This window comes from Oncorhynchus keta, chromosome 5 (genome assembly GCF_023373465.1).
Source record: "Oncorhynchus keta strain PuntledgeMale-10-30-2019 chromosome 5, Oket_V2, whole genome shotgun sequence".
NCBI classification, from domain to species: Eukaryota; Metazoa; Chordata; class Actinopteri; order Salmoniformes; family Salmonidae; genus Oncorhynchus; species Oncorhynchus keta.
The window spans coordinates 560,208-574,757 of NC_068425.1; the positions used below are offsets into that span (position 1 = coordinate 560,208).

The 14,550-nt window shown below is 41.7% G+C and overlaps 1 protein-coding gene across 3 annotated transcripts in view; it reads right to left on the bottom strand.

The window, feature by feature from the left end:
• Positions 1-1,419: 1,419 nt before the first annotated feature.
• pitpnbl (phosphatidylinositol transfer protein, beta, like) overlaps positions 1,420-14,550 on the bottom strand; it is a 33,309-nt gene continuing 20,178 nt past the window's right edge. For all 3 annotated transcript variants that reach the window (XM_052518330.1, XM_035770559.2, XM_052518329.1), the window contains 4 exons: positions 12,992-13,069; positions 12,665-12,772; positions 8,222-8,344; positions 1,420-2,213 (listed from right to left, as the gene is read on the bottom strand). In XM_052518330.1, the coding sequence (XP_052374290.1) occupies positions 2,166-2,213; positions 8,222-8,344; positions 12,665-12,772; positions 12,992-13,069 (357 nt within the window). In that variant the 3' untranslated portion in view covers positions 1,420-2,165. The remainder of the gene's footprint in view (positions 2,214-8,221; positions 8,345-12,664; positions 12,773-12,991; positions 13,070-14,550) is intronic.

Below are 14,550 nucleotides of genomic sequence, written 5' to 3' on the forward strand. Positions count from 1 at the left end.
GTGGTGCTAGTTAGGTAAGTTATTTTTTTTGTAAAAACATTTTTTTAACCAGGTAGGCTAGTTTAGAACAAGTTCTCATTTACCACTGCGACCTGGCCAAGAAAGCATAGCAGTGTGAACAGACAACACAGAGTTACATGGAGTAAACAAGTCAATAACACAGTAGAAAAAGAAAAGAAAAAGTCTATATACATTGTGTGCAAAAGGCATCTCTCTCCGGGCATGAGAGTACATACACAGGCAAAAAGGCCCTCACTCCCTATCCAGGAACAGGCCTCTCTCTCTGGGCATAAACCAGGGTTTCCCAAACTCAGTCCTGCCCCCAGTGCACATTTGTCACAGTACTACAGTTGATTCAAATAATCAAAGCTTGATGAGTTATTTGAATCAGTTTTGTAGTTAGTGGTGAAGAAAAAAAAACTAAACGTGCACGGGGGGGGGGGAGACAGAGTTTGGGCTGGGTTAGACCACTTCAGCTGGGTTCCAACCTGAACAACATTTAAAATGTTGATGCAGCCCCCAGTTATCCATAGTGTATACTTTTTTCTCTTATCAAAATGAAGATCCCCAAAATTTGGTCGGGAAAACTGTACCTAGAGATGACTTACCTTCTCACAATGTAGTTACAATACTAAGTTAAATCCACAGTCGGGATCCTTATTATATTATAAGGCTTTACATTTGTCAGTCCATTTTGTAGATTAATCAAGGCCTAGAATCAATTCAGATTGCGAAATTTAAAGGTCACATGTGCAGAGACTGCATTCAAGGCAAATGTTGCATACGTCGGCTCAATCGGAAATCATAATTATCGCACTATTATGAGGATCTTCTATTGTCTGGATTGAATCTAGCCCGAAGTGTGGCAATGCCCCTCTTGTCCCTATGAAAAGTGCCACCCCAGTAAAGTTTTCCACAGACTGCTGGGGCACGCTTGGCATTTAAACGCAATAAAAGGTATTCATGGAAACAATTTAACACAGAGAGCTTTGTTCAAATTAACGCAGCTTACTTGGCTCTGATTAGATATCGGTGTCATGCTCTACAGAAGCAAAGCGAGCGAGTAGTGTCTGTAAAACATTAACATTGTCCCATTTGACCTATGTTGACACCGAACATACTGTATTAATTCCTCTGAAACTTTTTTCTTAGCTATCAGTTCTACACAAATACATCGGTATCACATTCTACAATAGCAACACGTCAGTACTACTGGATATAGCAAACATATATTCAATCGATGAAATAAAAGGCATTAGCTGCAAAGCATAAATTGCTTTAATCCCAGGAACCTGGGAATATTTTGGCAAGAAAAACAAGCAGACCAGAAGTGAAATTCAAAATGTCAAGTTGACACCCAAGAATGGTGAAACAGACTGAAAAAGATGGTATTTCCAACACATCTACAGTACCCCGTGCTTCATGATAGTCAATATTAGTCTTTATTATTATTAAATCAGACTCAACTCTCCAAAAGTTCCCTAGCCAACCCAACTCTTTGGAAGCGTGGTCTGGGCAGAGGCGGGAGGGGTTCCACTGGTTCCACTCAAGTTTAAAAGACATGTCATCCACTCAATCATCTCAAAACGTTCATAGGTCTGCATTAAAATGGTGACTCTCTCACAGGTTCTCTTCAATCTGAAGCTACCACTGAGACTTGAAGTAGCATACATTTGAATTAAAATAAGTGAATGGTTATCGTCATAATTTAGATACATGTGTAAATAGGAGAAATGCACCACAGACTTAATAGCGGGGGTGATTTTTTATGGGATTCACTGGCATAGTCACGAGCTAATGGTTCAAAATGAATAAAAAACAGTGAGCGTAATAATACTTATTATAAAAAGGTTGATATCGTGTAACATTTTTCGGTAAAAAACAATTAATTTTGCCAGCAAATAATGAGGTTAAGAGCCAACGGAAAAGCAAGGACAAAAACTATGACAAAGATACACACTCATACACATTCTCTCATAGAAACCATGCACTCTCACGTACACATAGACACTTCCTGGATGAGGGATGACAGTTTCATGTGTGGAAGGACTCGGTGATGTGGCACGCTGTGAATGGCCATGGGGGGACTGAAGGTCGAATAATGGTTGATTAAACATAGCCCCATATCCCTCTCTTCCATCCAATCTATTTCTCCCTCCCTCTGTCTAGTCTTCTCCTGCTTTCATTCCTCTGACAGATCCCTCATTCCGCATCTGAAAAAAGCAGAGGAAAAACCATACATTTTATCCCTGCAACATGTAAAAATGCATCCAATCACACATTTTCCAGACATTCCACGAAGCAACATACATTTTTCGTTAAAATATGATTTTAAGCCATAGCAAAACACATTTAGTGTACAGTCGTGTATGACAACTACTGCAATAGCTTATACAGTATGTTGAGAGGGGCTAGGGTCAACTTGTCGTATCCGGTGTGCCGTGTGATCGTAAGTATGCTCCAAGGTAAACTTCTCTCTCTCAGTCTCCCCTTCCGGAGGGCCTGAGACCGTAGGACGGCAGCTGAGGACACCCTTTTACTCAAGTATGACAGTTGGGTACTTTATCCACCACTGCTATTAGCTATGCTGACTATGACATTACTTTAGCTAATATGGTGACAACGACGGAGGCTGTGTGTAGAGGCTTGGCTTGGGAAAGTTTTTTCGCCTGGTCACATATAGGACTGTGGCGGTCACAAAATTGTCAGCCGGTGATAGTCAAGCAAATAACAGTTGGTCTCACACTTCAAGATGGCCACCATTGTTCCTGTACCCAAGAAGGCACAGGTAACTGAACGTAATGACTATCACCCCGTAGCACTCACCTCTGTCATTATGAAGTGCTTTGAGAGACTAGTCAAGGATCATATCACATCCTCTAACTTACCTGCCACCCTACAGCCACTTCAATTTGCTTATCGCCCCAATAGATGCAATCGCCCTCACTCTGCCCTATCCCATCTGGACAAGAATGCGGTTTATTGACTATAGCTCAGCAATCAACACCATAGTACCCTCCAAGCTCATCATTAAGCTTGAGGCCCTGGAACTGAATCCCGCCTTGTGCAACTGGGTCCTGGACTTCCTGACGGGCCGCCCCCAGGTGGTGAAGGTAGGAAACATCACCTTCACTGATCCTCACCATTGGGGCCCCACAAGGGTGCGTGCTCAGCCCCCTCCTGTACTCCCTGTTCACCCATGACTGTGTGGCCAAGCACGCCTCCAACTCCATCATCAAGTTTGCAGATGACACTACAGTGGTAGGCTTGATTACCAACGATGATGAGACAGCCTAGAAGGAGGTGAGGGCTCTGGGAGTGTGGTCCCTGGAAAACAACCTCCCACTCAATGTCAACAAAAGGAGATGATTGTGGACTTCAGGAAACTGTAGAGCTTGCACCCCCCATCTACGTCAACGGGACCGCAGTGGAGAAAGTGGAAAGCTTCAAGTTCCTTGGTGTACACATCACTGACAAACTGAAATGGACCACCCACACAGACAATGTGGTGAAGGCACAAAAAGAGCCTCAAACTCACATGCTGCTCATATATGTCAGTTCGCCTCTACACCCCTTGTAAAGTGGATTAATGTGCTTAATTTTAAGAAGTTATTTGGCCACTTTAGTTGTGCTACAAACCTCAATAAATCATATAGGCCTATGGGATAGGCTACATATGGTGTGTGACTATGATTCGAACTAGTCACAAAAAAAGGTATGGTTTCTTATGCTGGGCATCATTCAAAAGTGATAATATATAATATTATTGTCAACCATCAGACTTTTCTTGATTTAATTTTGTCTATACATAAACTAAATAATATATGTGTGAAATTTGTTTTGATTTAGAATAGACCCTTATCATGCACCTGTATCGAAACAGGGGCAGCTTGAAAAAAAGACATCTATGCACTTAAATAGCGTTTGGAGGATGCATTTCCCCGTGTCAGCCAGGTAGGCTATACTCCTGTTGGAAATATAAGAAATTTGCTTAATATTAGGAAAGTGGAGAAATACATTTAGTAGGCCTAGCCTATAGAAAACTGATGGGATCCTTTTTTTTTAGCGGCCATCACTCGGTTTTCTCCCACAATCGCATAGCCTATAGAAATGTTACGCAACATGACCTCATGGGCTCGCATGAAGTGATTAGATTTTCAATTTCATTTGCATCTAATCATGTCAGAGTGATTAGAGGGACAATAGAAGTGCTGAGTACCAGGCAGTTAGCAAGTTTGGCAGGCTACTAATGACAAGCAGCAGCATCAGAGCTTGGAGAAGCCTAATTACTGTGACTAAACGGCCATGTGGAATTTGACAGCCTTCATGACCAGTGACTGCTGGTGTTGCGGTAATAAGGTCACCGCAACAGCCCTAGTTACATACAGCTGTGTTGTGCATTGTAGTCCACAAGCGAAGATAACGTGGCTGTTATGAGTGAACTCTGTTTACGCGTGATCAGGGGTGTATTCATTCTGCTGATTCTGTTGAAAAACATTTCTTCCAAAGAAAGTAAACGGAACAAAACGGGATAAACATACCTGAATTTGTCCAACAGAAACTCGTTTGCAACTGTTGGACTAATGATTACACCCCATATCAGCTAGATGCAGGAAAATCTGTGCAAGGCGGTATTGACTGTCACGGTTGGTCACCTCAAATTTGTCTCTCGAACTGTGTGCACCTACGTTTTAAACTTTCATTCATAGGCTAGGTTGTAGCAACCTCATGATGGGTACAGGGAAAATGTAAGTATCATGTAGTAGCCTAAACCTATTGCTGTTACATTAGACTGGGTGAATGGAATATGAATGAGAGTCATCCAATATGCTGTAATAGGAATAAGGCCACGGTCATGAAAATAAAATCATCCTCCCTCATCTTCAACGGCACTGTCCGCCACTGTGGTAGACATATAGGCCCTACGTGCACCGCACACACAGAGACGGGCATTCCAGTGGCATGGTTGCCTCTGGAAAGATGGTTTATTTTTGGTCAATTGCAGATTACGGTCTCAATAAAACATTAAAAAAGCAAATTGTGAACCAAAATCTAACGTGATTAGGTCAAAACATTTTTAAAAATGGATAAAAAAAAAAAAACAATCGAATGGCGCCCGAGACCAATAAAAAAAATGTGTCGCACTGCCAAGTCAAACAGCTGCAAATGTGACTGATTGGTCGCAGTATCAAACCCTGACATTTGCCAGAAAGAGCTTCCCGCTCTACAATGGTTAAAGCAACAACAAAAATCCAATGACTGGTTTGTATAAACCTTGCGTACTGCCTCTATGACCTCAATGTTGCAATTTACAAATGCTATTATCCTTGTACCAACAGTGTCCTGACAAGACAGCAACTTCTCTGAGCAAGGAAAAATCATGCATCAGCATCATTGATATGTGCATTCATAAACTATTCAGACCCCTTTACTTTTTCTACATTTTGTTACATTACAGCCTTATTCTAAAATGTATTAAATTGTTTGTTTTTTCTCTCAATCTACACACAATACCCTATAATGACAAAGCAAAAATACATTTTTGCAAATGTATAAAAATCATGAAATATCACATTTACATAAGTATTCAGACCCTTTACTCTGCACTTTTTTGAAGCACCTTTAGCAACAATTACAGCATTGAGCCTTCTTGGGTATGACGCTACAAGCTTGGCACACCTGTATTTGGGGAGTTTCTCCCATTGTCCTCTGCAGATCCTCTCAAGCTCTGTCATGTTGGATGGGGAGCGTTGCTGCAAAGCTATTTTCAGGTCTCTCCAGAGATGGTCGATCAGGTTCAAGTCCAGGCTCTGGCTGGGCCACTCAAGGACATTCAGAGACTCGTCACAAAGACACCCCTGCGTTGTCTTGGCTGTATGCTTAGGATTGTTGTCCTGTTGGAAGGTGAACCTTCGCCCCGGGTCTAAGGTCTGAGCGCTCTAGAGCAGGTTTTCATCAAGGCTCTCTCTGTACTTTGCTCTGTTCATCTTTTCCTCAAAGAAATAGTCCGGACAAAAATCTGGTTGCTAATTATTTTTCGTTGCTAAGCAATCAATGAAGGCTGGCTAACATTCTTGTCACTTGCTAGCTAACAAGCTGTCGACAGCAAACAAAGATGTAAAACTCTCCAGCTGAAATGACAGCAAACTATCTGCATTTGTTTGTTTTAGCTGGGGGGTTTTGACATCTCTTTGGATATATACAGTGCATTTGGAAAGTATTCAGCCACCTCGACTTTCTCCACATTTTGTTACGTTACAGCCTTATCCTAAAATTAATTCAATATGTTTTCCCCCTCTCAATCTACACATGATGACAAAGCAAACCGTTTTTATTTTGGCAAATGTATTAAAAATAAAAGGTGTGCCTTACATAAGTATTCAGACCCTTTTCTATGAGACTTTAGATTGAGCTCAGGTGCATCCTGTTTCCATTGATCATCCTTGAGATGTTTCTACAACTTGGAGTCCACCTGTGGTAAATTCAAATAATTGGACATGATTTGGAAAGGCACACACCAGTCTATATAAGGTTCCACAGTTGACTGTGCATGTCAGAGCAAAAACCAAGCTATGCGGTCGAAGGAATTGTCCGTAGAGCTCCAAGACACAGATCTGGGGAAGGGTACCAAAACATGTTTGCAGCATTGAAGGTCCGCATGAACATAGTGACCTCAATCGTTCTTAAAAGGAAGAAGTTTGGAACCATCAAGACTCCTAGAGCTGGCCTCCCAGAGCTTGCCTCCCAGCCAAACTAAGCAATTGGGGGAGAAGGGCCTTGGTCAGGGTGGCGACCAAGAACTTGATGGTCACTCTGACAGAGCTCCAGAGTTCATCTGTGGAGATGAGAGAACCTTCCAGAAAGACAACCAATCTCTGTAGCCCTTTATGGTATAGTGGCCACGTGGAAGCCACTCCTCAGTAAAAGGCACATGACAGCCCACTTGGAGTTTGCCAAAAGGCACCTAAAGAAGGAAAAGGGGGATACCTAGTCAGTTGTCCAACTGAAAGTATTGAACTGAAATGTGTCTTCTGCATTTAACCCAACCCCTCTGAATCACAGGAGCGGGGTGGGGGGGGGCTGCCTTAATCGACATCCACGTCTTTGGCGCCAGGGGAACAGTGGGTTAACTGCCTTGTTCAGGGGCAGAACGACAGATTTTTACCTTGTCAGCTTGGGGATTCGATCCAGCAACCTTCCGTTTACTGGCTCAATGCACTAACCACTAGGCTACCTGCCAGACCATGAGAAACAAGATTCTCTGGTCTGATGAATTCAAGATTGAACTTTTTGGCCTGAATACCATGTGTCACGTCTGGAGGAAACCTGGCACCATCCCTACGGTGAAGCATGGTGGTGGCAGTGTCATGCTGTGGGGATGCTTTTCAGTGGCAGGGACTGGGACACTAGGCAGGATTGAGGCAAAGATGAACAGAGCAAAGTAGAGATCCTTGATGAAAACCTGCTTCAGACTGGGGCGAAGGTTCTCCTTCCAACAGGACAACGCAGGAGAAGCTTCAGGACAAGTCTCTGAATGTCTTTGAGTGGCCCAGTCAGAGCCCGGACTTAACCTGATCGAACAACTCTGGAGATACCTGAAAATAGCTGTGCAGCGACACTCCAACCTGACAGAGCTTGAGAGGATCTGCAGAGAAGAATAGGAGAAACTCCCTAAATACAGGCGTGTCAAGCTGATGGCGTCATACCTAAGCAGACTCGAGGCTGTAATCACTGTCAAAGGTGCTTCAACAAAGTACTTTCTGAAAATGACAAATTATGACATTTCCATTTGAATAAACATAAAAATATCAACCTGTTATTGCTTTGTCATTATGGGGTACTGTGTGTAGATTGATGGAAAAAAAAAAGAACAATTGAATCAATTTAAGAATAAGGCTGTTACGTAACAAAATGTGGAAAAAGTCAAGGGGTCTGAATACTTTCCGAATGCACTATGTATTTTGTCACACATTCAAACAATTTTTACATTGAGATTTCCAATGCACTTTGTCTCGATCTGGTTTCATATGTGCCATTTACAAGAGTAAAAGGTATCAATGAGCAGAACTCCTCTAAAGTAGATAATGCACTTGTGAAAAAGGAGCAGTACTAACACCAAATTGAACACCATTGGAGACTGTACAGGTAATAGTAAGGACTGTTTAGCAGGCGGAAAATGGTGCCCAATACTCATTCAATATCAAGGTTTATGAATGCATACCTGGTCCAGCTCTCTCTGTGTCTCCTCCTCCATCCGGCGGATGTCATCCATGGTTAGGTTCACCCAACGGTCTAGCCAGCAGAAGAGCTGCCGATGGAAATTAGTGAAGAGGCGCTTCTCTTGCTGCTCCAGGAGGGGGAGGGATGGAGGGCAGAAGAGGGGATATGAGTGGGGTGAGAGATATATTCTTATGGAACCCTTTTTCTAATTGTCATTGCACTGATCTTAAAGTGACTAGGTACAAACCAGTCTAGTGATGACCTTTTACCCTATTGTCTTCACCAGTTTTTTCCAATCAGTACAGATGAAAGGGAAGAGACAATGAGAGGATGTGTTTTTAAGCAATCGCGAGAGCAGGGGTTCTCAACCTTTCTTACACAAGCAAGGCCTCACATTAGAATTTTCTTATTGATCAATCCTAAATCTAGTAGGGCATGTCAATCTGCTTTACATATATATAAAAAAAGTTAATTGGAATGTGCTACCACAAAGAGATCATGCAGGACAATAGATTTCTTTGTTGGGATCTTTGAGGGCTCACTCTGGTAGGGATATGCATTTTACAGTAGATCAGTTTAAGTGAAACGGTTCATAAAACATAAAAACAACACATTTAAATATATGTTTTTCTTGAAGACAAAACTGAATTATTCTAGTAAAACTCTCGCTGCCCTGGATGGTTATATAGACTGGAGCAGTTATTCTGAAAATCCTAACGTATCTTTCTATTGTGATTACGTGTTTGTCATTACATACAAATTGCTGTTAAGCCCAAACCCAGTTTGGCTCTTAATCCAATTCTGAGACATTCAACTGCTTTTATCTTGCTCCATGTTATATCAGCACTAATGTATGTGCCATTTGGAATGTTGAGTGAAATACTGTTGAAATTCTGTTTTGTCACATACATTGTCAATTTGAACAATTTAACCCATTAGGGAAATATTTGTATTGTACAACAGTATACAATAAAAACCCTCCTCCCCCTGTTGAGAACCAAACAACTACTGCAGAGTAGAGCAGAGGTGTAAATGTGGATACCTTTTTTTAACCATGTGACTTTGTGGTATTTAGGCAGTGACATGGTCAAATAAAACCAAACATGTTTTGGGTTACTGCTATCATGTAGACTCATGGTTCAAGTTAATATACAAGACAGGATCATCAGAACTAAACAATAAATACATGCGTTTTTTAGACCCATGTTTGGTCACATTATTATGACACTTTGTGACACTTTTTACCCCACATTGTGTCCTTTTTACAGCCTGGTACTGGGTTACCTTTATACGACTACCCTGAAGCTTGTGTGCATCGCAGAGCAACACAACCAACACCTTCTTGTTCGTGAGAGTCTCCCCTCACGATATTGGTGACAGTCGGTTTTGTGAGAAGACCTCTTAAAAATGATGACGTCTGCGACAGAGTTCAGAGGACTGCCGTAAAGCTCTTGGTTATAAGCCAAAATCCATTGGCGGATGGTGTTGGTACCATTTGAGTATTTAAAACCTTTGTTATCTGAATTATTCGTTTTAACTTCGACTGGCTTACCCCGGCCTCAGACCATTTTAAGAATATTTGTCTCGACTTTAACCTGACTCAACTGATTGCAAAACCCACACGGATGAATGCAAAAAAATCCAGCAAATGCCTCACTGATTGGGGGCTATCTGTCAGAATTAGGTCAAAAGTACTTGTCCAGTGGTGTCTTTGCTAATTATCTCAGGGATCACTGTTCTATAAAAACAGGTACGGTCCTTCGTTACACAGCAGAAAACAAATCATTCCGTCAACACTCATTCCGGTTATTGGCTATGGCGATATCATCTATATATAAATGCAGCTGCCACGGTATTGAAGCCATTGGATGCAGTAGATCATAGCGCACTGCGCTTTATTACGGGTGATAGGTTCAGTACACATTGGATTTTGAATCAGAAAGTAGCCTGGCTCCCTTTGAAGTCTTGTAGATCGATGTATTGCGTTCTTTTTTGTTTATTTTTGCCCTCTTGCATAAACTTCCACCATACCGTACCTCATTCTAACTTTCAGACGTAGAAGTTACCAGACCCGGATTCAGGGATGTCTAACCCTGTATACTAGGCAGTGTCAGAGGAAGGCCCACCTGGACTATTTACATTGACACCCCACCCTTTGTTTTTACACTGCTGCTACTCGCTGTTTATTATCTATGCATAGTCACTTTACAAATTACCTCGACCAACCCCTCACATTATATAGTGCCGGAAGGGATGGGCTCTTAACCAACTGTGCTATTTCACATGGTTTGTAACTTATTTTGTACGTAATGTTGCTCCTACCATACTGTTATTTTACTGCTGCTCTTTAATTATTTGAGACTTTTATCAATTATTTTTTGTGGTATTTTTCTTAAAACTGCATTGTTGGTTAAGGGCTTGTAAGTAAGCATTTCACTGTTGTATTCGGCGCATGTGAACAAACACAATTTGATTGACTCGGTACCAGTGCCCCCATGTATATAGCCTCGTTATTGTTATGTAAATGTATTGTAGATTTTTTTTTAAAACTTTAGTTTACTTAATAAATATTTTATTAACTCAATTTCTTGAACTGCATTGTTGGTTAAAACCTGTTGTGTGTAGGGGGCAGTATTTTGATGAAAAACGTACCCAAATGAAACTGCCTATTTCTCAGGCCCAGAATATGCATATAATTGTCAGATTAGGATAGAAAACTCTAAAGTTTCCAAAACTGTCAAAATATTGTCTGTGAGTACAACAGAACTGATATTGCAGGCGAAAACTTGAGGAAAATCCAACCCGGAAGTGCTGTTTTTCCTGAAAGCTCTGTTCCATTGCCTGCCTTCGCTCCATTGAAAGGGATATCAACCAGATTACTTTTCCTATGGCTTCCCCATGGTGTGAACAGTCTTTAGACATAGTTTCAGGCTTTTATTTTGACAAATGAGCCAGAAAGATCACATCGCATCATTGTATGGCTGGGTGCCAGCAGCGTTTTGCATGTGCAACAGCTTGGAGCAGACATTTTCTCTCTCTCGCCTATTGAAGAAGCTACAGTCCTGGTTGAAATATTATCGATTATATATCGTAAAAACAACCTGAGGATTGATTATAAAAAACGTTTGAAATGTTTCTACGAACTTTACGGATACTATTTGGAATTTGTGTCTGCCCGGTCATGACCGCTAGAGCCTGTGGATTTCTGAACATAACCCGCCAACCAAATGGAGGTATTTTGGATATAAAAATAATCTTTATGGAACAAAAGGAACATTTATTGTGTAACCGGGAGTCTCGTGAGTGCAAACATCCGAAGATCATCGAAAGTAAGCGATTCATTTTATTGCTTTTCTGACTTTCGTAACAAATCTACTTGGCTATTAGCCATTTGTAATGTTTTGTCTGCTGAGAGAGATGTCCTTACATAAACGCTTGGTATGCTTTCGCCGAAAAGCTTTTTTTGAAATCTGACATGCCAGGTGGATTAACAACAAGCTAAGCTGTGTTTTGCACTTGTGATTTCATGAAAATGTAATATTTTTTGTAATTTAATTTGAATTTGGCGCTCTGCAATTCAGCAGATGTTGACGAAAATGATCCCGGTAACGGGATGGGTGCATCAAGAAGTTAAGGGCTTGTAAGTAAGCATTTCAGGGTAAGGTTATATCTGCTATATTCGGCGCATGTGCCAAATAAAATTTCATTTGCTTGTGAATTGTTGCATTATTGACGAGTGAAATGATTATTTCACACTATTATTCAACAGTGTAAAATGTTTAACATTAAAAGTTGTTGGCAAAGGTGGCGCAGTGGTCTAAGGCACTGCGTAGCTGTATCACTAGAGAATCTGGTTCGAGTCCAGGCTCTGTCACAGCCGGCCGCGACCGGGAGACCCATGAGCGGCGCACAATTGGCCCAGCGTCGTCTAGGTTAGGGGAGGGTCTGGCCTGCAGGGATGTTCTTGTCCCATCGCGCACTAGCGACTACTATGGCACGCCAGGCGCAATGCACACCGACTTAGTCGCCAGGTGTACGGTGTTTACTCCACCACACTAGTGCGGCTGGCTTCCGGGTTAAGCGGGCATTGTGTCAAGAAGCAGCGCAGCTTGGCTGGGTTGTGTTTCGGAGGACGCAGGGGTCTCAACATTGGCTTCTCTCGAGTCCGTACGGGAGTTGCAGAGACTGACTACCAATTGGGGAGAAAAAGGGGTAAAAACAAAGTGTACAAACAAGAAGACAAAAGACAAAATAAAAACAAAGACTACTGTGATGTTCACTGTGAATTTGAGCTGCGCAGCAAGAATCTTGCATTGCCAAGCCACATCCAAAGGTAAGAAAAGGTTGTAATTTCAATAAAGTTTCAAATCTGGGGATCTATGAAGACGGTGCAGCAACAAGTCTAGTGAATGTAATGATGCTCTTAGCTCTTCTAAGCTCTTACCTTGTGAATAAAGTTCTCCACTCGTCCCTGCAGCCCCCACCAGCGGAAATGCACCGTTACAAGCTTATAGGCAGTCATATAGGGACAGTTACTGTTGTGGAGCTCTTTCTACACAGTAAAAGAGAGATTGAATAGACAAACAAGGGGAGGAATGAGAGAGGCAAAGGATACCCAGATTTAACATGTAAATCACTTTTCTATTCAATGCTAGATTGGGAAAACAAATATGCTTCTTTTACTTTGAAATGTCATGCTGCCTTTACGATACATAAAATCTATGGTAAAATATGGTAAATTAAAACAGAACAAGTGTAATTTCAGACATGCCTTCCATCCTGGTCCCAGGGGTCCTCTTCCAGTTTTCTCAGAATGGAAGATGGCTGGGTCTTCCTCTGGCTTATAGTCCTGCATGTGAAAACAGAGAAAAAGTACTTCATATGTATACATTTTACATATAGACTACAGTATGCATAGAATAAGGAATTAGACATGAACCTTCTTAAATGGTATAAAAAGTCTAACATTTTGGTCAGGGAGTTAATCAACCATGGTTTGCCAGTGCTGTGATAAAGAATGTGTTGTAAAACAATTAATTTGAAGTACTTATCTGCACTGTATGTTTATTAGCTAGCCAGACAGTTTTAGAAGAATGATTCCATTCCTATGAAATCCTTAAGAGTCTATTGACACACCCATGTGTCAATCTTATGTCACAAAAAAAGTCCCATCAAAATCTTTCAGCTTATGCTAGAGATATTTGTTTTTCGCATGCGCTACGTCTCAATCCACCGCATCAGCCTATGTCGGCCTTCTGCATCTGCGGTGGAAGATGGCCGAGCTATAGCGGTGTTTGACAGACCATGGGTCTTCTGACAAAAACATCTGTAGCGTTCAAACAGTCTACAAACGAAACTACGTCCACTCTATGGAAAGATGAGACCCCTTCAAGCCCCACGGAACTCGTCTGAAGGTAACTCATACAAATAAATGGAAGTATGGAGGTAGTTTCAGTGCGAACAAAAATAAATGGGGTTAAATGTGCAAAAAAAAGATAAGAAAGCTCAGGAAATATTACATCTCCTAGATATAGGCCAGAAACATTAAAACCATATGATTTCTTTTTTGACTCTTCTTGCCATTTATGAATGTGTTATTCAATGCGTTTCTATGGACTATAGTAGTAAAGGCCAAATTCATCATTTTTGTTATACCTAAAAGGGTCCTAAAAGTCTAGATCAAATAGCTAAATGATCCATGGTATGAATAGGGCTGTTACGAGTCATGACTGCAGTCAAATTCCACATGACAATATTCTCATGGCTTCTGGAAGGAAATGCTGTCGGAATGCTCAACAGGTGTCACTCATTCAGCCGACAAACTTTCAACCGGTTCTCCCCATTAAGCAACGCGTCGGAGGCCGAGCCTTCTCTGGTCTCTCCTCCACAAGTTACGGGGTTTGAGCCGCCAAAGCCTCCCACCATTAGCGCTGACAAATTGAAAACCCTAGTCCTTAGCGACTCCATTACCCACAGTACCAGACTTAAAAAGAATCATCCAGCGATTATACATTGTTTACCAGGGGGCAGGGCTACCGACGTAAAGACTAATCAGAAGATGATGCTGGCTAATACCCTGACTACACCGCTCGCGTTGCAAAATACATTTAGGAATACATGTTATTAAATTATTGCGTGCGCCAACAAGCGTCTGCGTTGCCAAGGGCTAAAATAGAAGTAATTGCTATTTCTAACGCAGATCGCGCTGCAAATCTTGCCTCTCCCATCTCCTCATTGGTTTATAGAAGCAGGTACCCACGTGCCATCTCCTCATTGGTTATACCCACGTGGGTGATTGAAAGACACTGTTTTGCCGGTTGTCGTGGTAAT